The 21776-nt window shown below is 42.7% G+C and overlaps 1 protein-coding gene across 1 annotated transcript in view; it reads left to right on the top strand.

Annotated features, from left to right (window-relative positions):
* Positions 1-21776, top strand: part of hfm1 (helicase for meiosis 1) — a 107924-nt gene that overhangs the window by 73073 nt on the left and 13075 nt on the right. Inside the window, exons 20-22 of the mRNA XM_048601544.1 lie at positions 7450-7497; positions 10582-10679; positions 11087-11221. Coding sequence (XP_048457501.1) covers positions 7450-7497; positions 10582-10679; positions 11087-11221 — 281 coding nt within the window. The remainder of the gene's footprint in view (positions 1-7449; positions 7498-10581; positions 10680-11086; positions 11222-21776) is intronic.

Below are 21776 nucleotides of genomic sequence, written 5' to 3'. Positions count from 1 at the left end.
GTGCTACAAAATCATAAGATCTGGGAACAGGAGTAGGCCAATTCAGCCCAACAACTCTGTTTCACCATTCAACTCATCTAGTAATCCTGCATTCACACTGATCCTGAAGTTGTCACAACCTGCTACATTTTATACCACTAGAGCCTAGAAATTGGTTCCTCCCAGTGTCAGGTTTGAACCCAGCAGATACACAATCTGCTTTACCAAAACTGATGAACAACAGAACCACACAACAGTGACACTCCTGTGTCATAAGGATGTGATCAGTGTTCTGCCGATGGCATTTGTTCCCTGGGGGCCAATGCATCAGTCAAAGAAGGCGAAGATCAGCCCAGTATGATGACAGCATGAGACCCTGGTGGTGGTTGGAAGATATTAAAAGAATGGGATAAGCAGCATTTGTTGGCAACCTACAGTGTTAAAGCAGAGTTGTGAGGATTATCCATCCTCCCAAGCATCAGATGTACCTGAGTAAACATTGTTTTTTGGAATAATGTCCAGAAACCCCTTTAAGATTCATTGGTTTCATTGTTGCATGTCTTAAACAAGTGTCCACAGCTTGCATATCATATCAATTACTCTCATCTACGATTACAACCTTATCAAATCTGTTTTGAAAATGGCCCTGAAATAGGGGTTTGGCAGATATTGTCTATTTTTTGGGCATGTAGAATGACTTAAGTTATTCCACAGCCAAAATTATATGCAGTGTATAACCAACATTAAATGAGTGAATATAGGATGCAGACTTTAAGAACTTGAATAAGCAAGCCTTTTAAAATTCACTTTCCAGAATATAATCGTAGGTTTTTACTATATTAAGCTTGATTAAGTTTTCCAATGAGATAACAGGATTGATGATGTTGGTTGAGTGAAGAGAAATGGTAAGTGGTGAAAAATAGCTGCTTTTCAGACTGGAGGAAGATAGTACAACGGGTTTCCCCCAGAGATCAGCACCAGGACCATTGCCATTTTTTTTTCACCCATGGAATGTGGGTGTTGCTGACTGGCCAGCATTTATCGTCTGTACCTAGTTGCCCTTGAGAAGATGGTGGTGAGCTGCCTTCTTGAACCACTGCAGTTCATATGCTGTAGGTTGACCCACAATGCCCTTAGGGAGGGAATTCCAGGATTTTGACCCAGTGACAGTGAAGAAATGTGATCTATTTCCAAGTCAGGATAGTGAATAGCTTAGAGGGGATCTTGCAGGTGGTGGTGTTCGCATGTACCTACTGCCCTTGGCCTTCTCAATGTAAATGAGCAATGGTTTGGAAAGTACTGTCTAAGGATTGTTGGTGAATTTCTGCAGTGCATCTTGTACATGGTGTAGCTGGTACTGAACATCAGTGGTGAAGGGAATGGATGCTTGTGGATGTGGTGCCAAACAAGTGGGAGGCAATGGCCTAATGGTATTATTGCTAGACTACTAATCAAGAAAATCAGCTAATGTGTTCCAGGGATCCAGGTTCGAGTCCTGCCAGAGCAGATGGTGGAGTTTAAATTCAATGAAAAACGTCTGGAATTAAGAATCTACTCATGACCATGAAATCATTGTCAACTGTCAAAAAAAACAATCTTGCACACTAATGGACGACAGGCAAGTGGGAGACTTTCAAAAGTGAGATAACAAGAGATGAGAGATAGTATGTTCCTGTTGGAGTGAAAGATAAGGCTAGTAGGAGTGGGGAACAATGGATGAATAAAGATGTTGAAGCTCTTGTCAAGAATAAGAAGGAGGCATTTGTCAGGTGTAGACAACTGGGATCAAGTAGGGGCATTCTTAAGAGGGAAATCAGGGGATATGAGATAACGTTTGCAGATTAGGTTAAGGATAATCCAAAGAGATATTAAGGGCAAAAGAGGAACTAGGAAGAGAATCCCTTTAAAGATCAATGTATGGAAACACAAGAGATGGGAGAGTTACTAAACAAATTTTGGAGAAAGGGAACTTGGGGAAATAAATATTGATGTCTTGACAACAGACAACATAACAGAAGAGGAGTTGCTGATGGTCTTAAAAAGCATAAAGATAGATAAATCTTCAGGACCTGATCAAGGTGTATCGTAGGACATTGTGGGATGCTAGGGAAGAAATTGTAGGGTCCCTAGTAGAGATGTGTATCATCTACAGCCATGGGTGATGTGCTGGAAGACTGGAGGGTGGTGAATGTGTCTTTATTTAAGAAAGGATGCAAGGAGAAACCTAGGGACTATAGACCGGTAAGTCTGACGTCAGTGGTGCGTAATTTGTTGGAGGGGATTCTGACAGACAGGATCTACATGCATTTGGAAAGGATTGAGGAATAGTCAGCATGGTTTTGAGAACGGGAAGTCATGTCTCACAGACTCGATTGAGTTTTTTGAGGATGTGACCAAGAAGATAGATGAGGGCAAAGCAGTAGGCATTATCTTCATCGACTTTAGTAAGGCCTTTGACAAGGTTCTGCATCGTAAACTCATTGGTAACTTTAGATCACATGGGATTCAGCGAGAGCTTGCCAATTGGATACAAAATTGGCTTGACAGTAGGAGACAGCAGGTGGTGGTGGAGGGTTGCTTTTCAGACTGGAGGCCTGTGACCAGCAGTGTTCCACAGAGATTGGTGCTGAGTCCACTGTTTGTCATTTATATAAATGATTTGGATGAGAATACAGGAAGCATGGTTAGTAAGTATTTGGATGACACCAAAATTAGTGGTATACTAGACAGTGAGGAAGGTTATTTAAGATTACAAAGGGATCTTTATTGATTGGGCCAATGGGCCGAGGAATGGCCGATGGAGTTTAATTTAGATAAATGCAAGGTGTTGCATATTGGTAAGACAAAAAGGACAGAACTTACACAGTTAATGGTTGGGCCCTGGGGGGTGTTGTAGAACAGAGAGATCTAGGAGTGCAGGTATATAGTTCCTTGAAAGTGGCATCACAAGTAGACAGGGGGTTGAAGAATGCATTTGGCATGCTTGCCTATATCGATCAGCACTTTGAGTATAGGAGTTGGGACATCATGTTGCAGTTATACAGGACATTGGTGAGGCCACTTTTGGAGTATTGTATACAGTTCTGGTTGCCATGCTATAGGAAGAATATTATTAAATTGGAGAGGGTGCAGAAAAGATTTACGAGAATGTTACCAGGACTGGACAGTTTGTGGGAGAGACTGGATAAGCTGGGTTGAAGGGTGACCTCATAGAAGTTTATAAAATCATGAAGGGCATAGATAAGGTGAATAACAAAGGTCTTTGTTGGGGACTTCAAAATGAGAGGGCATAATTTTAAGGTGAGAGGGGAAAGATTTAAAAGGGACTGAGGGGCAACTTTTTCACAGAGGTGGTTCGTATGTGAAATGAACTACTGTGGAAGTGGTAGATGCAGATAGAGTGACAACATTTAAAAGACGTTTGGATAGGTACATGAATAGAAAGGGTTTAGAGGGATATGGAACGAATGCAGAAAAAAGGGACTAGTTTAGTTAAGGAAACTTGGTCATCATGGACATGTTGGACTGAAGGGTCTGTCTCCATGTTGTATGACTCTATAATGTCCTTCAGGGAAGGAAATCTGCCGTTCCACACCTGCTTTGGCCTACATGTGACTCCAGAGCCTTAGCAATGTGGTTGATTCTTAACTGCTCTCTGAAATGGCCCAGCAAGCCACTCAGTTTTATCAATTGCAATGAAATCTTAATAAAGAAATGAAACTGGCATCAACCTAGGCACTGGAAAAGACAATGTCAGAAACAGTCCTGTCGACCCTACAAAATTCTCCTTACTAACATCTGGAGGCTAGTGCCAAAATTGGGAGACCTCTCTCATAGTTAAGCAACAGCCTGACATAGTCACAAAATCGTACCTGATAGACAAAGACCCAGACACCATCATCACAATCCCTGGATATGACCTGTTCCACCGCAGGAAAGACCCAGCAGAGATGGCGGCACAGTGATATACAGTCAGGAGGAAGTTACCTAGGGAGTCCTCAACATTGACTTTGGACTCAATGAAGCCTTATGGCTTCAGTATTAAATATGGGCATGCAAACCTCCTGCTGATTACCACGTATCATCTGTGCTTAGCTGATGAATTAATACTCCTCCATGTTGAATAATATTTGGAGGAAGCACTGAAGGTTGCAAGGGTCAAAATGTACTCTGGGTGGGGGATTTCAATGTCCAGTGATGGTAACACCATTGAATGTCAAGGGATAGTGATTATATTGTCTCTTTTTGGAAATGGTCATTGCCTGGTACTGGTGTGGCATGAATGTTATTTGCTTCTTGTCAGCCTAAGTCTTGATATGGTCCCTATCTTGTTACATTCAATCATGGACAGTTTCAGTATCTGAGGAGTTGCAAATGGTTCCAAACGTTGTGCAATCATTGGCAAACATCCTCATTTGAGACCTTATGATGAAGGAATAGTAATTGATGGAATAGCTGAAGATGGTGAGGACACAACCCTGAGGAACCCCTGCAAAGATGTTATGTAGCTGAGATGACTGACTTCCAACAACCCCAAACATCTTCCTATGTGCCAGGCAGATTGCAACCAATGGAGAGTTTGTCCCTGATCCCTATTGATTCTAGTTTTGTTTGGGATCCTTGATGATACACTCAGTTGAATGCAGCCTTGATGTCAGGGCTGTCAATCCACCTCACCTCTGGAATTCACCTCTTTTGTCCATGTTTGAACCAAGGCTAAGTGGCCCTGGCAGGACTCAAACTGAACATCACTTAGCAGTCATTGCTCAGGGCAGCTCTAACAACATTTAAAAAATTGACACTATCCAGGACAAAGTAGCCTGCTTGATTGGCAGGACATCCACAAGCATCCTATCCCTTCACCACTGACGATCAGTAGCAGCAGTATGTACTATCTACAGCTTGCACTGCAGAAATTCACAAAAGATCCTTAGACAGTACCTTGCAAACCAATGACTACTTCCATCTAGAAGGTCAAGGGCAGCAGATACATGGGAAAACCAACACCTGCAAGTTCTCTTCCAAGCCACTCACCATCTGACTTGGAAATATATCACCGTTCCTTCACTGTCATTGGGTCATAACCCTGGAATTCCAGTATCAACCCTGGGAACTCACCTACAAATCTTACACCAGCCTGAAAAAAACATTCATAGACCATTACCTCCTGTTCCACAACTCATTCAATTTTGTATCCACGTTGCTTCTGTCCTTTTCTTCCATGACCCAAAGATCATCTCGCATGTCTCTTGTGTGAGCATAAGAAATAGGAGCAGGAGAAGGCCATCTGGCCCATCAAGCCTGCTCCGCCTTTCAATAAGATAATGGCTACTTTTCATGGACTCAGCTCCACTTACCCGTCATCTACCCTAACCCTTAATTCTGTTCAAACATCTATCTATCTTTGCTCTAAAAACATTCAATGAGGTAGCCTCAACTGCTTCATCAGGCAGCGAATTCCATAGAGTCAGAATCCCTTGGGTGAAGAAGTTCCTCCTCAACACAGTCCTAAATCTGCTCCTCTTATTTTGAGGCTATGCCCCCTAGCTTTAGTTTCACTTGCCAGTAGAAACAACCTCCCTGCTTCTATCTTATCTATTTACTTCATAATTTTATATGTTTCTATAAGATCCTGCTCATTCTTCTAAATTCCAGTAAGTATATTGCTAGTCTACTCACTCTCTCCTCAAAAGCCAACCCTCTCAACTCTGGAACCAAAGGGGACCAAAACTGTACGCAGTACTTCAGGTGTGCCCTCATCAGCACCCTACACAGCTGCAGCATAACCTCCTTGTTTTTAAACTTCATCCATCTGGCAATGAAGAACAGCATTCCATTTGCCTTCTTAATTACCTGCTGCACCTGCAAACCAACTTTTTGTGATTCATGCACAAAGACACCCAGGTCCCTCTGCACAGCAGCATGCTGCAATTTTTCACCATTTAAATAATAGTCCAAGATAACAAGGTGTAGAGCTGGATGAACACAGCAGGCCAAGCAGCATCAGAGGAGCAGGAAAGCTGACGTTTCAGGCCTAGACCCTTCTTCAGAAATGGGGGAGGGGAAGGGGGTTCTGAAATAAATAGGGAGAGGGGGGAGATGGGTAGAAGATGGATAGAGGGGAAGATAGGTGGAGAGGAGACAGACAGGTCAAGGAGCCGGGGTTGGAGCCAGTAAAGGTGAGTGTAGGTGGGAGTTAGGGAGGGGATATGTCGGTCCAGGGAGGATGGACAGGTCAAGGGGGCCCGAAACATCAGCTTTCCTGCTCCTCTGATGCTGCTTGGCCTGCTGTGTTCATCCAGCTCTACACCTTGTTATCTCAGATTCTCCAGCATCTGCAGTTCCTACTATCTCTTGGATAGACTGGGTTTGTTTTTGTTGGTGCAGAGGAGATTGACAATGGGACCGTGATGGAGATGCATTAATACTTTCAGGAGCAAAACCACCCACAGGAATATTGGTCATCTCACTGTTTGGGTGAAGACTGTCCCTCTTGAACAGGTCCCACCTTCCTCAGATGTGACCATTGGTCAAATACATTTTGACAGTCCATGCAAACCACATCAATAACATTGCCCTCATTGACATTTCTGTTACCTGTTCAAAAAACTCTAGCAAGTTAGTTAAGCACAATTTTCTGTTTGGAAGTCCATGTTAACTCTAATCAAACTGTCTTTTCTATGTGACTTCTATCGGAAATAGTTGTTCCAAGAAGCTTCCCCATTGCTAAAGTTAAACTGATATCTGTAATTATGGAGTTTATCCTTATCATCTTGTTGAACAGGAGCATGATGTTTGAAATTCTTCATTCTTCTGGTACCTCATACTACATTGAACCTTACAAAACAACTAATTTGGCCTCAACTGAGTTATTATCCAATTTTAAATGCAACACTTTGGGAAGGATGGGAAAATATTTGATTGTGTGTAGAAAAGTCTTACAGGAATGTATCCAGGGATGAACATCTTCAGTTATGTGGATAGATTGTCTATTCCCCTGAGTGAATAGAAGGTTTTGAGGAGATCGGTTTGAGGTGTTCAAAGTCATAAGTAATTTCTGTAAAATATATGGGGAGAAACTATGTTTGTTGGTAGAAGACTTGAGAACTACAGGACACCAAATCAAGGTAATTGGCAAATGAGACAATAGCAATTATATGCAGTCAATGGTTAGCGTCTGGAATGCACTGCGTAAGAATGTGGTGGAAGTAATTCAGTCATGGTGTTTGAAAGGGAATTGAATGAACACCCAAAGAGAGAAGATAAACAGGGCTACGAGAAAATGATGAGGGAGTAGGATCACCTGAATTGCTGTTGCATGCTGAGCTGAATGGCTTCCTTCTGTGCTGGAACTATTCTATCATGCTATAACAGTACGTAGTCATGTTTCCCCATGGTAAATTGACATTTTTATAATTAAAAAACTGTCCCATGGTTTTACTAACATTTCCTCTGATTCAATTAAAACAGGTTCCCTTTAGAAGGAAAAGTAAAAACAAATGAAATGAAAGTGAATTGGTAAGAGAACTTAGGATCATGATGTTTGCAAGCAACTTTAGTCATATTGTTTAGATATAAATGTTCACAATCTACTAAATCACTTGTACTTGAATTCTAACATTGCCAGGTCTCCAGTCTTAAAAATGACCAGTTAAGGTTTTCAGCTTAAAATTGTCAAATGACAACATAAGTTTTATAATAAACTGGCATTTTGTGTTAATGCTTAGTCAGTTAGATAATGTATCATGGTGCATTTAATTCATTGGCAGTTTCCTGGTGACCTGCCAATTTAGTTTCCCATCTTCCATGGCAGACTGAAACCTGGATGTGACAGCCAGTGACCTAATCTCACCCGAATGAGCAGGTAGAAGACAGCTTATTGAACTACAATATTACTAAAAGCTGTATGCAGCACAACGGTAGCTGCTTATGCGCCTGCATAATAGGAAGGCTAATAACTGGAATGGAAGCTAACCATATCTCCAAAACTTGAGTTTCTGATCCCTTAACCGCAATTGTTATCATGAAAAAATATACCTGAAAAGAAAACAATATTTTTCAAAATGCTCAGGCGTCCAAAATCCAAATGGGCATTTTTTCCACTGGTTGAATAGCCTACTTGCCCTCCAATAAATTCCCAGCTATGTCTTCTCTGAGACAATATCCTTCTTTGCAATTGATTAATTTCCACTGTCAGCATACCCCACCCCATCCTACTCCCTATAATATTGACTCCTTTCCATGCATCGTCCCATCCCAACAAGAAATGGTGACTAAGAGATGCACACACATTTCAGCATACTTTATGGTCCTTTTAGATGTACCTTACCTAGATGACCATTCTCAATTGCTTTGCTTTGTATTTTCAACAGTTTATGTATGCAATTTCTGACATTGTCAGCATTTTTCTTTACAATAACATTCCTTGAGATGCTAGATCTGTATTTCTTGTTGAATTCCTGCCAAATGCAAAATTTTATTCATTGCCAGGTATATAAATAACGCCAATTTCCTAATGAAGCACTCCTATTGAAAGTACTCAAACAAGGATCAACTCTGTAAATTTATTTGTTAATTATTTGTCCTTGTAATGGTGTACCAAATCTAAGTGTGTGACAAGTCTGTATTTAATTTTTCCTTGGTGGAACTTTAATTCTTGATTCTTTGCACTTCAAAAACAAAATAGTCCTGTGTGCTTCCACAAATTCACTCCTATGAGTCAAGCATAAGAGGCAATGCAAAGGCAGCCCATGAATAACTGTTTCTATGATTTTTCCATCAAGAACATTGGAGACATCTAGCTTTCACTCATAGTCTGGTTTAGTTCTGCAGGGATGTGTACCTCAATTTTTTTGCAATTCCACACTGGGTGATTAATGATCTAACTTTGACTTAGAAATGATTAGTGGGAAAGCTAATTAAATTCTCATTAAACAATAAAAGCATCAAATTTCTATACCTAGTTATAAAAGTATGAAGAAGTAAAAGGTTCATCAACCCAATAATTAACTGGTTTAAAAGTAATCTATAATTTTGACATAATACTTAAGGGTTAGACCTGAAATATTCTTTCAATGAGGAACCAATAGTGGAAAATTACACAAAAAACCTTTTTAATTGGTAATTTTTTCTTTATAATAGCTTTATAAAAGAAATAAGTCAAGGCTGCACATAATCACAATTGACAGTGGTTTCAATCGAGTTCAACTCATCTTTATCAAATTCAAATTCCACCATCTTATGTGGTTGGATTTGAACCCTGGTCCCCAGATCATTAGCTGAGTTTCTGAATGAATAGATAGCAGTGATACCATTGCTTTCGCAGTGGCAGCGGCTGGGGCCAGCAGGAATCTATAAATTCTAGAACCATATACATACTGAATAAATTATTAAAATCTCTTATACAGCCAGCAATATATTGTAGTGAAAGCAAAATGCTGCAGATGCTAAAGATCTGAAACAAAAATAAAATGGTTAGAGAAACTGAATGAAAACAAATTAGAATTAGGTTTATTGACACATGTACTCAAGTGCAGAAGTACAGGAGTACAGTGAAAAGTGTACAAAGTCACCATTCATAGCACCATCTTAGGTACAAAGGTGCCTAGGTACAAACTCTTGGGTACAGTGTAGAAAAATAAAGAAATACCGTTAAAAGTTCAACATTACAGTCCTTCGAAACCCATGTGCCTGCAATCGTTCCAGGCTGGGCTTTCCCCATGAGGGCTCACTCTTCCCCGCACTGGGCTGAGTCCGTCACCACCAACCGTCAGCCGGGCTCACCATCTGCATCGCCAGCAAACAACATCTGAGCTTGCCAGCCGCTTTGTTGCCAATCGCCATCTGGGCTCACTATTCACTTCACCAGTGAATAACATTTGGACTTGCCAGCTGCTTCATCACCAAACAGCATTCATGCTCACCAGCTGCTTCATTGCGAACTACCAACCGGATCCGCCAGTTGCTTGGTCGCCAAGTGCCATTCGCGCTTGTCAGCATCTCCTCTGCTGACCGTCAAAGTCCTGTGGACCCTACTGCTGCCATGCTCTGGACTCCAGACTCCGATGCCATTGCTGCCACTGCAAAGGCAATGTCCTTGTAGTATTATTACTAGACTATTAATCCAGAAACTCAGCTAATGCTCTGGGGACCGGGATTCAAATCCTGCCGTAGCAAATGATGGAATTTGAGTTTGATACAGATGAATTTGATTGAATTCTAATGGTGACCCTGAAACCATTGTTGATTGTGGGGTAACCCCATCTGGTTCACGAATGTCCTTTAGGGAAGGAAATCTGTCAACCTAGTCTAGCCTACATGTGACTCCAGACCCACAACAATGTGGTTGACACTTAACTATACTCTGGCCAATTGTGGATGGGCAATGAATGCTGGCCTAGCCAGATAAGCCCTCATCCTATATGTGAATAAAATAATCTCTGCAGGTCTGGCAGTATTTGCAGCAAGAAAAACAGAATTTGAGTTCAGTGACTTCTTTGGAGTGCAACGTGTACATTTTTATTGTTTGACTATTATTACCTTCATCCTTTTAAATTTTTTTTTGATTTCTACTGTGTATAGAATATGCTTCCTCTCTTGCAGCCTAATTCAAGCCCAACTAGGATGTATTCCAGTTCAAGAATTTACATTAACTCAAGATACAGCCAAGATTTTTAAGTGTGGTGTGAGAGTTACAAAATGTAGGTAAAAATGAAATATTACTTTCAGCACTAAATAGTATTTTGTATTTTTTCCTAACTGCTTAATGAATAGAGATTAAACACAAAAATATTGGAATTTCAATACCATTAAGCATAAAAAGTAATCAGTAATATTGGTTTTATATAAAATGTAATGAAAATGTACAAGTTAGTGATGACTTTTAAATAGCAATCTCTTCAACTAGGTTATTTTTCTTCACTGAATAATTTCATTTACTAGCTCTAAACAATTGTCCACTGTAAGTAACAATCAGATACTGAAAATGGAAGATATATTTCTTTTCTGCATTCTTGCAACTGACAATTTTTAAGGTTGAATGAATTTTAAGTTTATCAGAAGGGAACTCTGTCTTCTAATTCAGTCTTCTGTAATACTTGATCAATAGGCCTTTCGGAATTGCTTATGCAACAAGAAAATAAGAGCTTTATGGCACTATTGAACGCAGTGATCTTAGCCAAATGTTTTAGGGCTAAACTTTGGGACAACTCTACATATGTCTCCAGACAACTTGACAAAATTGGTAAGCATATCAGTACTTCATATCTTTTTAGGATGATTATGAGATATTATTCTTTTGATGATTTATGGTATGTATTTCATAGGGAGAGACAGTGGCATTGCGGTAATTAATGAGGGATGGATAATTAAATGCTTACCCAGCCAATGACACTGACATCCTGTGAACAAAAAAATAAAATATCCCTGGACTGAAAGTCCATTGATCCTGGCTAAAAACGGGACTCATAGGTTTGAATCCCAACATGATAATTATTGGAATTTAAATGCAAATAATTAGTACATTTTTTTTAAAAAATTATAATTGAAAACTAGTCTCAGTAATTCTGACAATGAAATTACTGTAAGTTATCATAAATGCCCACCTAGTTGACCAAAAACAATGTTGTCCAGATGCACAACAGCGTGGTTAACTCTCTTAACTGCTCCCTGAAACAACCTGGGAAACCAGGTTCAGTTGTACCAACAGCTTCAGAAAAGTCAAAAGGAACAAAGACCGTAGTGGTCCTGTCTCATTAGAGAGAGATGACTGGTGGTGATTTAACCTGTGGGTCACCATACCTCAGGTGAGGGAAGAGATTGAGAAATAGAGTCCTTTACAGTAACCTCAGCCAGTGATGAGAATTGGACCCATGCTGTTGGCCACACACTGCTTTCCAAACCAACCCCACAAAAGGAATAAAACCATTGACCTTGGCACTGGAAACTAAAATGACATACCCAGGCATGTGGACTTTGCAAAGGCATCTGAGGCCTTGTGCCAAAATTGGGAGATTTGTCTCACAGACTAGTCCAGTAACAGCTTGATGTTGTAAGGTGTAATTGGATGATTATGACTGTATCCTAAATATCACCATCACTGTCTGGAATTCCTAGAGGCCTGGTACTGAACCCAGAACTCCATCAATAAATGTGGGAGTAGACCCTATATACCAACCACTACGAAGCAGAACCAGAAATGAGGCCAACCACCACATCAGATCAGACCACATAAATAACAAGTGGGACAGACCAACAATGCTTTATTGGAGGCGCACTGATGATGTTACCTAGTATGGTGATGAAATGCCTGCGAACCAACCTATCAGCTCAGCAAACAAATCAACAACACCATCCACAACCTGAGCTACAAATCTTCTCAAAAACTTTAATCACCATCCCTGTTAATGGGACACGATAAGCTCATAAGAGATGTCGTTCAGGAATATACAGTCAAGAGGGAGATGATTGGAATCATGAACATTGATTCCAGGCCTTCTGGAGTCTCATGACATCAAATCAAACATGGGCAAGGAATCTACTGCCCTGCCTCATATGATGATTCGGTATGTTCATGTTGAACACCATGTGGAAGAAGCTTTGTGGATGACAAAGGCACAATATGTCTACTGGGTGGGGAACCTCACCATCAAGCTGGTGGTGCAAGGCTTGACTAAAGAACATATCTGTCAGACAATGCATGTGGAAGGTGGTGAAAAGAAGGTAACTCCTAATAGACCTTGTCCATTTGTCCATTACAGGATAAATAGGATTGACCACTGCATTGTTTTTGCAAAGATGAAGTCCCTAATATACATTGAGGATACTTCCCATTATGTTGTGTGGCACTATCAACCCACTTAACGGGAAAGTCTTGGAACTCTGGACTAATCCAGTGGCTCAAAGCTGGGTTTCCGTGAGGCGCCGAGCCCTGACAGCGGCAGAAGAATTGTATTGAACCACAATCTGTAACCTTACCGCCTACCATATCCCTCACTCTATCATTTCCATCAGACCAGGGGATCAATCCTGGTTTAGTGAAGGGGCAATGAAGCATGCCAGGAGCAGCAAATGAAGTTTCAACACCGAGATCTTTGTATGTCAAAGAGCAGAAGCAGTGTGCAATAGAAAAGGCTAAGTGATCCCAAACAAGGATCAGACCTAAGCTCCACAGTCCTGCCTTACTTATTTGGGAACATGGTGGATATTAAATAACTAATAGGCAGAGGAGGTCATCCCAGAACATCAGTACAAGAGTCAAAGCTGATGCAATTGCACCCATCTTCAATGAAAAACCACAGGTGCCAGTTTTTAGCCAATTGGATTTATTTCATGTCATGTCAAAAAGCATAAGGGCACTGGATACTGATAAGGATTTAAACTTTGACAACATCCTGACATTAGTTTTCAAGATTTATGTTGAGAATTAGCCACACTGTAGCAGAACTGATTCAATGCAGCTACAATATTGGCATTTACTTAACAATGTGGATAACCCCTCAGCAATAATCTATCCCCAAAAAGCAGAAGAAAAATCAATCCAACTCATTACTGCTTCCATTAGCCTGTTTTTGCTCATTAGTCAAGTGGTGAAAGGTGTTATTTAGAGTGCTGTGTAGCGCACTTACATAGTAATAACCTGCTCACTGATGCTTAGTTAGGATCTGCCAGAGCCACTCTGCTCCTGACCTCATTACAGCCTTGTTTGGTCAAAACTTGGGTAAAAATCAAGCTGAAGAATCCACAGAATCCCTACAGTGTGGAAACAGGCCCTTCGGCCCAATGAGTCCACGCCGACCCTCGGAACATCCCACCCAAACCCATTCCCCCTATAACCCACCTAATCTACATATCCCTGAACACTATGGGCAATTTAGCGTGGCCAATCCACCTAGCCTGCACATCTTTTGGACTGTGGGAGGAAACCAGAGCACCGGGAGGAAACCCACGCAGACTCGGGGAGAATGTGCAAACTCAACATAGACAGTCGCCCGAGGGTGGAATTGAACCCGGGTTCCTGGCGCTGTGAGTCAGCAGTGCTAACTACTGAGTCACTGTTCCACCAAGAGAGAGAAAGAGTGAGAGTGATCTCTTTTATATCAAAGGAGCATTTGAACAGACATGGTGTCAAGGATCCCTAGCTGTATTCAGGTTAATGGGAATCCAGGAGATTCTTTACTGGGAGTCATGTCTATCCCTGAGTTTGTGATTATTGGGGACCAATCGTCTAAGCCCAGGACTGGTGTTGTAGGTCCAGCCAACTTCAGCTGCTTCATCTGTGATCTTCCCACCAATATAAGGTCAGAAGTGGACATTTTCATTGTTAATTGCACAACATTCAATTCCATTCACAGTTACTCAGATACTGAAACTCTCCACATCCGTATGCAGCAAGACTTGGACAACATTCAACCTGATCTGATAACTGGTAACTGCCATTTGAGCCACGAAATTGCCAGTCAGTGATCATTACCAGCTATAGAGAATGTAACCATCTCCCCGTGACATTCAGTGACATTACATCACTGAATCTCTAGCTATCAACATCCTGGGAGTTATCATTGACAACAAACCGAACTGGAGCAGCTATATAGATTCTGTGGCTCTGAGAGTAGGTCAGAGGCTGGGAATTGTGCAATGAGTAACTCACCTCCTGACTCCCAAAGAGCCTGTCTATCTTTTACAAAGTACAAAGGATGTAGCTCACCAGACCAGAAGCATTCAGTGTATTATTCCCATTATTAGGTAACTCCAGTGGTGCATCTGAACTCCTTCACCCTGAAGGACAATACAAAAGTTATCACTACATTCTTCATTTCACAAGGTGCCTGCCGATATTCCAGATAGTGGATTCTCTTAGAAAAGTTAAAAGATCTGAATGCTAAGGAACTTTTAAGCATCTGGGCTGGGCCCGAACAATGGTTGATGAGGCTCTGTTTCTACACAATTTTTTATTTCACTTCAACCAAAACAGCATCCTTGCTCAGAGCACATGTAGCAGCAGATTATTTTTCTGGAAAGATTATTAGTAAGAACAATGCCTTGCATTTCAAAAAAGACTTTGTCCCATCTACATTGTATAATCATACAGTTATGAATAGTTTTTTTTTCTACAATTGTCTTTGGCATTCTTGGGACATTTAAAGACATTTGACATAATTGTGAAGTATAACCTCTTGTTGTTACATAGGCAAATGGACGCACAATTTCAGTGTAGCAGTATCATGATAAATTGCCAGTAAGTTTATTTTCCTGATGTTTGTTAAGGGAGAAATGTTTACCAGTACATCAGAAAAAATCAGGTTTTTCAATTTTTGTCAATCTGCCAAAACTGGCATGTAGGAAAGGAAATAAGAGGTCAATTTAATATCTCAGCTGAATGATCTTTCTTCTGACAATGGTAGGACTCTCTGTAACTGCACAGAAACATCAGACCAGAGCAAATAATTAAGCCTCAGTCCATTAAAATTGAGTTAGAGGCTAGAGTCCCAAGTACTAATTCCATCTATAATCCAATTAAAAGCCACATGCCATGTAACAATCGAGAAAAAGTCTGGAAAGAAGGCAATTTAAATTTGAATTTCTTGAATTTTCTGGCCCCACTGGAGCACACGTCTCTCTTAGGAAGGTAATCTATTACCTCTGCTGGAGCTGGCAAGAGTCCTGATGCCTTTTAAGGCAGTAAATGGCACATTTCCCAGCATAGTCCAGGAACTACTTCAATTTCATACTGTCTTGAGCAGAAATTAACTGTTCAGTTCTTCCGTAGGGCTTTTATAAATGATAACACTTCTCAACATTTCTGAAGGAGAAACTCACGTTAGTTTAAGGCCTCAGGTTATTTAGTTTGCTCAATCAAAGACACCAGACAAACCTTTCACATCAGTCAGAGGTTCACCTGCATATCCATCAATGTGGTCTAGTGCATCCACTCCTCCCGATGTGGCCTCCTGTACATCGGTGATACCAAGTGGAGGCTCGGAGACCACTTTGTAGAGCACCTGTGCTCTTTTCGCAACAAATGGCAACACCTTCCAGTCGTGAACTATTTCAACTCCCCCTCCCATTCCCTGGGCGACATATTCATGCTGGGCCTCCCCCAGTGTCACAATAACGCCACCTGGAAACTGGAGGAGCAGCACCTCATATTCCACCTTGAGAGCCTACAGCCCAATGGTCTCAATGTGGACTTTACCATTTTCAAAATCTCCCCACCCCTGGCCTCATCCTATGTCCAACCCTCCCTCTCATCCCCGCCTCCTTGACCTGACACAACCTATCCATCTTCTCTCCACCTATCCGTTCCTCCCAGCTCACTGACCAATCCCCACCACTGCCTACCTGCACTCACCTATCACCATCCCACCGACCTTCCCCAGCCCCACCCCTTCTCTCTCTATTTATTTTGGAGCTCCCTTCCCCCTCTCCCATTTCTGAAGAAGGGTCCTGACCTGAAACATCAACTTTCCTACTCCTCTGATGCTGCCTGGCCTGCTGTGTTCGTCCAGCTCAACACAGTGTTATTTCTGACTCCAGCATTGGCAGTTCTTACTATCTCTCATTATTAAATTTAAATTACATTAGTTTGACATGTTTTTGCAGCCATTTCACAGTTCTTAAGATTCAGTATTTAAGATTGTAGTTATTCTTTCATCAACTCTCAGCCTCCAGGTATACACTTTTTTTTTACAGCTACATATAATGACTTATTGTTGCACTTTTTTTTGTGTTACACTGGTTTCTCAGACATTTCTGTTAGTCTAGTATCATAGAGAAAGGAACAAATATTCCATCAACTATGAAAAATCCCAGAAACAAAAGCAGAAGTTGTTAAGGTTAAACCAACATTTTCCTAGCTACCATCAGTTCTGAGGTAGGATCACCAGACCCAAAACATTAATTCTTATTTCTCTTCACAGATGCTGCCAGACCTGCTGAGCTTTTCCAGCAACTTCTGTTTTTGTTTCTGATTTACAACACCCGCAGTTCTTTTGGTTTTTATGATAAATCCCAGTTCGTGTTGCAGCAGAAAGCAGCTTTCATTGGTACACTCTATGGGGTCATTGAAAGGCAAAAATTGTTTTTTTGATGGATTGTTCAGCCATTCTTTGCAAATTGATGTTGAAATAACTCCACAAAAGCCAGTATCCCATCACCGAGTAACCCTTTATTTACAGTTGAACAGTCCTTGACTTTAGTACTGCCTCATTACAGAGTCAGGCACCACAATGTCAGTTTCTCTAACACCCAAACTTTTTACGTCAGTCAGAGCTCCGTGATTGGACCAGATTTACAGGGGACTCATATTCAATGAGTTCCAGCTGGCTGATGCCATTACAATCACTAAAGGTTTATTTCTACAGGAGTACCAGATTAGAACCGAGTACAAATCTGTGGAAGCATGCAAGCATGTGTTATAGAGTCATACAGCTGTACAGCATGGAAACAGACCCTTCAGTCCAACTCGTCTGTGTCTACCAGACATTCCAAATTAATCTTGTCGCATTTGGCCAATATCTGTCTAAACCCTTCCTGTTCATATACCCATCCAGATGCCTTTTCAATGTTGTAATTGTACCACCCTCCACACTTCCTCTGGCAGCTCATTCCATACAGACATCACCCTCTGCATGAAAATGTTGCCCCTTAGGTCCCTTTTAAATGTTTCCCCTCTCACCTTAAACTTATGCCTGCTAGTTTTGGACTTCCCCACCCCAGGGAAAAGACCTTGTCTATTCACCTATCCATGCCCCTTATGATTTTATAATCTTCTATAAGATCACCCCTTAGCCTCCAATGCTCCAGAGAAAGTAGTCCCAACCTATTCAGCCTCTCCCTGTAGCTCAAACCTCCAACCCTGGCAACGTCCTTATCAATCCTTTTTGACCCTTACAAGTTTCTCAACATCCTTCCAATAGCATGGAGACCAGAACTGTATGCAGTATTCCAAAAGTGGCCTAACCAATGTCTAGTACAGCTGCAACATGACCTCCCAACTCCTATACTCAATGCACTGACCAATAAAGGCAAGCATACCGCTATCCTATCTACCTGCGATTCCACTTTCAAGGAACTATGGAGGAACTGTGCCCTCCAAGGTCTCTTTGTTCAGGACCTTACCATTAAGTGTATAAGTCCTGCCCTGATTTGCCTTTCCAAATGCAGCATCTCATATTTATCTAAATTAAGCTCCATCTGCCACTCCTGGGCCGATTGGCCCATCTGAACAAGATCCCATTATGCTCTGAGTGACCTTCTTTGCTGTCCACTACATGTCCAACTTTGGTGTCATCTCCTATGTTTACATCTGAATCATTTATATAAATGATGAAAAGCAGTGGACACAGCATCAATCCTTGTGGCACACCACTGATCACAGGCCTCCAGTCTGAAAAGCAACCCTCCCTCACCACCCTCTATCTTCTACCTTCGAGCTAGTTCTGTATCCAAATAGCTATTTCTCCCTGTATTCTATGTGGTCTAATCTTGCTAACCGGTCTACCATGAGGAACCTTGTCGAGTCCCTTACTGAAGTCCATATAGATCACATCCACTGCTCTGCCCTCATCAATCCTCTTTGTTACTTCTTGAAAAAAATAGATCAGTCTTTTTTGTAATCCAGCATGCAAATTGGTGTCTACCAATGTCAGTTATCTGCTGCTTGGCAGCCAGAACCAAGTTTTCTAAGAAAATTTCAGATGGCTCTGCTTCTGTCACCTGCACTGATGCATGTTGGCACATAGTACAAGAGCTGCACATAGAGCAGGGTATTTACCTGTCTCAGCAATACAATAGCACCAACTCAGCACAAGCACAGTGAGCAGAACCTTTTGTTGAATTGGGGTCTCACATGCCACTTGGAGAACTACCAAGTGACCCCTGGTGCCACATTTCAGGAAGGCCAGCCAAACCACATGCTACTAAGATAGTGCAAGGCCACTGGCAGACCTTCTCTTGGAATTAAGACGCTGGGGTTTGAAGTTTCATCAAACAAGAGACGTTAGCCAATCAGGAGCTGGCAGATCTTGTGCTCAGCAGCATCATTGAGCAGTTAACAAAGCAGTTAAAGTAATCAGGCCAATACATTATTGTTGAGGCACAGACTGACTGGGAAAATTCATGAAATTTACCTCGTCATGCCTGAGGGGATTGCCACTGACTATGAGGCAGCAAAAGGGGTTATTTTAAATATGTATAAGTTAGTATCCAAGGCATATAGGCAAAATGTTAATTGAAAGTGTGGTGCAAGATGCAAGTTCAGACTTCATAGGAAAGGCAAACCTCAGATTATCAACCGGTAACTCTTAAAGATCATATTTATAAAAATGCCTGTATTCAGTACGTGGACTATAGAAGTGGGCAGTGAAGAATTAAGACTTAGAAAGGCAAGCAGCACAACAAGCAAGTTCAATTGCCAATACCAAAATAGTCTTTAAGTAAGGTTAGGATTAAGAGAGTGACAGCAAAATCTGAATTGTTGTTGGCCTAAATTTTAGTACTTTGAATTCATACTGACCTAGGAATGAACACAAGAGAATTGCTATTTCTGTTTGTCTCTCGTGGCAGGGAGGTGCCACAATTATGGTAAAATGTGGACTATTAATTTTCAACTTACAACATCTGATTTTAATGCATGGGATCCTCATCAATTAAAATGGTTTTACACAGGAAGAAACCCAGCCGCCCCCTTGATCATGACCCCACCCCCGAGTACCAAACCATCATCTCCCAAACTATCCACAACCTCATCACCTCAGGTGACCTCCCACCCACGGCCTCCAACCTCATCGTTCCCCAACCCCGCACCGCCCGCTTCTATCTCCTGGCCAAAATCCACAAACCTGAATGCCCTGGTCGACCCATTGTTTCCGCCTGCTCCTGCCCCACTGAACTTATCTCCAACTATCTGGACTCCATTTTCTCCCCTTTGGTCCAGGAACTCCCTACCTACGTCTGTGACACCACCCACGCCCTCCACCTCCTCCAGAACTTCCAATTCCCCGGTCCCCAACACCTCATCTTTACCATGGACGTCCAGTCCCTATACACCTGCATTCCCCATACAGATGGCCTAAAGGCCCTCTGCTTCTTCCTGTCCTGCAGGCCCGACCAGTCCCCCTACACTGATATCCTCATCCACTTAGCCAAACTCGTCCTCACCCTCAACAACTTCTCTTTTAATTCCTCCCACTTCCTACAGACAAAGGGGGTGGCCATGGGTACACGCATGGGCCCAAGCTATGCCTGCCTCTTTGTAGGTTACGTGGAACAATCCCTCTTCCGTACCTACACTGGCCCTAAACCCCACATCTTCCTCCGTTACATTGATGACTGCATCGGCGCTGCCTCGTGCTCCCACGAGGAGCTCGAACAATTCATCCACTTCACCAACACCTTCCACCCCAAACTTAAGTTCACCTGGACCATCTCTAATACCTCTCTCTCCTTCCTGGACCTCTCTGTCTCCATCTCGGGCAACCACCTAGAAACCGATATCCATTTCAAACCCACCGACTCCCACAGCTACCTAGAATACACCTCCTCCCACCCACCTTCCTGCAAAAATGCCATCCCCTATTCCCAATTCCTTCGCCTCCGCCGCATCTGCTCCCAGGATGAGGCATTCCACTCCCGTACATCTCAGATGTCCTCGTTTTTCAAGGACCGCAACATCCCCCCCCTCAGTGGTCGAGAACGCCCTCGACCGTGTCTCCCGCATTTCCCGCAACTCATCCCTCACACCCCGTCCCCGCAATAAGAACCAAAAAAGAATCCCCCTCGTCCTCACGTACCATCCCACCAACCTCCGGATCCAACGCACCATCCTCTGACACTTCCGCCATCTGCAATCCGACCCCACCACCAAAGACATTTTTCCCTCCCCACCCTTATCTGCTTTCCGGAGGGACCACTCTCTCCGTGACTCCCTTGTCCACTCCACACTCCCCTCCAGCCCCACCACACCCGGCACTTTTCCCTGCAACCGCAGGAAGTGCTACACCTGCCCCCACACCTCCTCCCTCACCCCCATCCCAGGCCCCAAGAAGACTTTCCACATCAAGCAGATGTTCACCTGCACGTCTGCTAATGTGGTATACTGCATCCGCTGTACCCATTGTGGCCTCCTCTACATCGGGGAAACCAAGCGGAGGCTCGGGGACCGCTTTGCAGAACACCTACGCTCGGTTTGCAATAAACAACTGTACCTCCCAGTCGCAAACCATTTCAACTCCCCCTCCCATTCCTCAGACGACATGTCCATCCTGGGCCTCCTGCAGTGCCACAACGATGCCACCCGAAGGTTGCAGGAACAGCAACTCATATTCCGCTTGGGAACCCTGCAGCCCAATGGTATCAATGTGGATTTCACAAGCTTCAAAATCTCCCCTCCCCCTACCGCATCCCAAAACCAGCCCAGCTCGTCCCCGCCTCCCTAACCTGTTCTTCCTCCCACCTATCCCCTCCTCCCACCTCAAGCCCCACCCCCATCTCCTACCAACTAACCTCATCCCGCCCCCTTGACCTGTCCGTCCTCCCTGGACTGACCTATCCCCTCCCTAACTCCCCACCGACACTCACCTTTACTGGCTCCATCCCTGCCTCTTTGACCTGTCTGTTTTCTCTCCACCTATCTTCTCCTCTATCCATCTTCTATCCGCCTCCCCCTCTCTCCCTATTTATTTCAGAACCCCCTTCCCCTCCCCCATTTCTGATGAAGGGTCTAGGCCCAAAACGTCAGCCTTCCTGCTCCTATGATGCTGCTTGGCCTGCTGTGTTCATCCAGCTCTACACCTTGTTAT

This window comes from Rhincodon typus, chromosome 10, assembly GCF_021869965.1.
Source record: "Rhincodon typus isolate 14 chromosome 10, sRhiTyp1.1, whole genome shotgun sequence".
Classification (NCBI taxonomy): domain Eukaryota; kingdom Metazoa; phylum Chordata; class Chondrichthyes; order Orectolobiformes; family Rhincodontidae; genus Rhincodon; species Rhincodon typus.
Note: the sequence above shows the minus strand (reverse complement) of the source record. Positions and strands in the feature narration are given on the sequence as shown.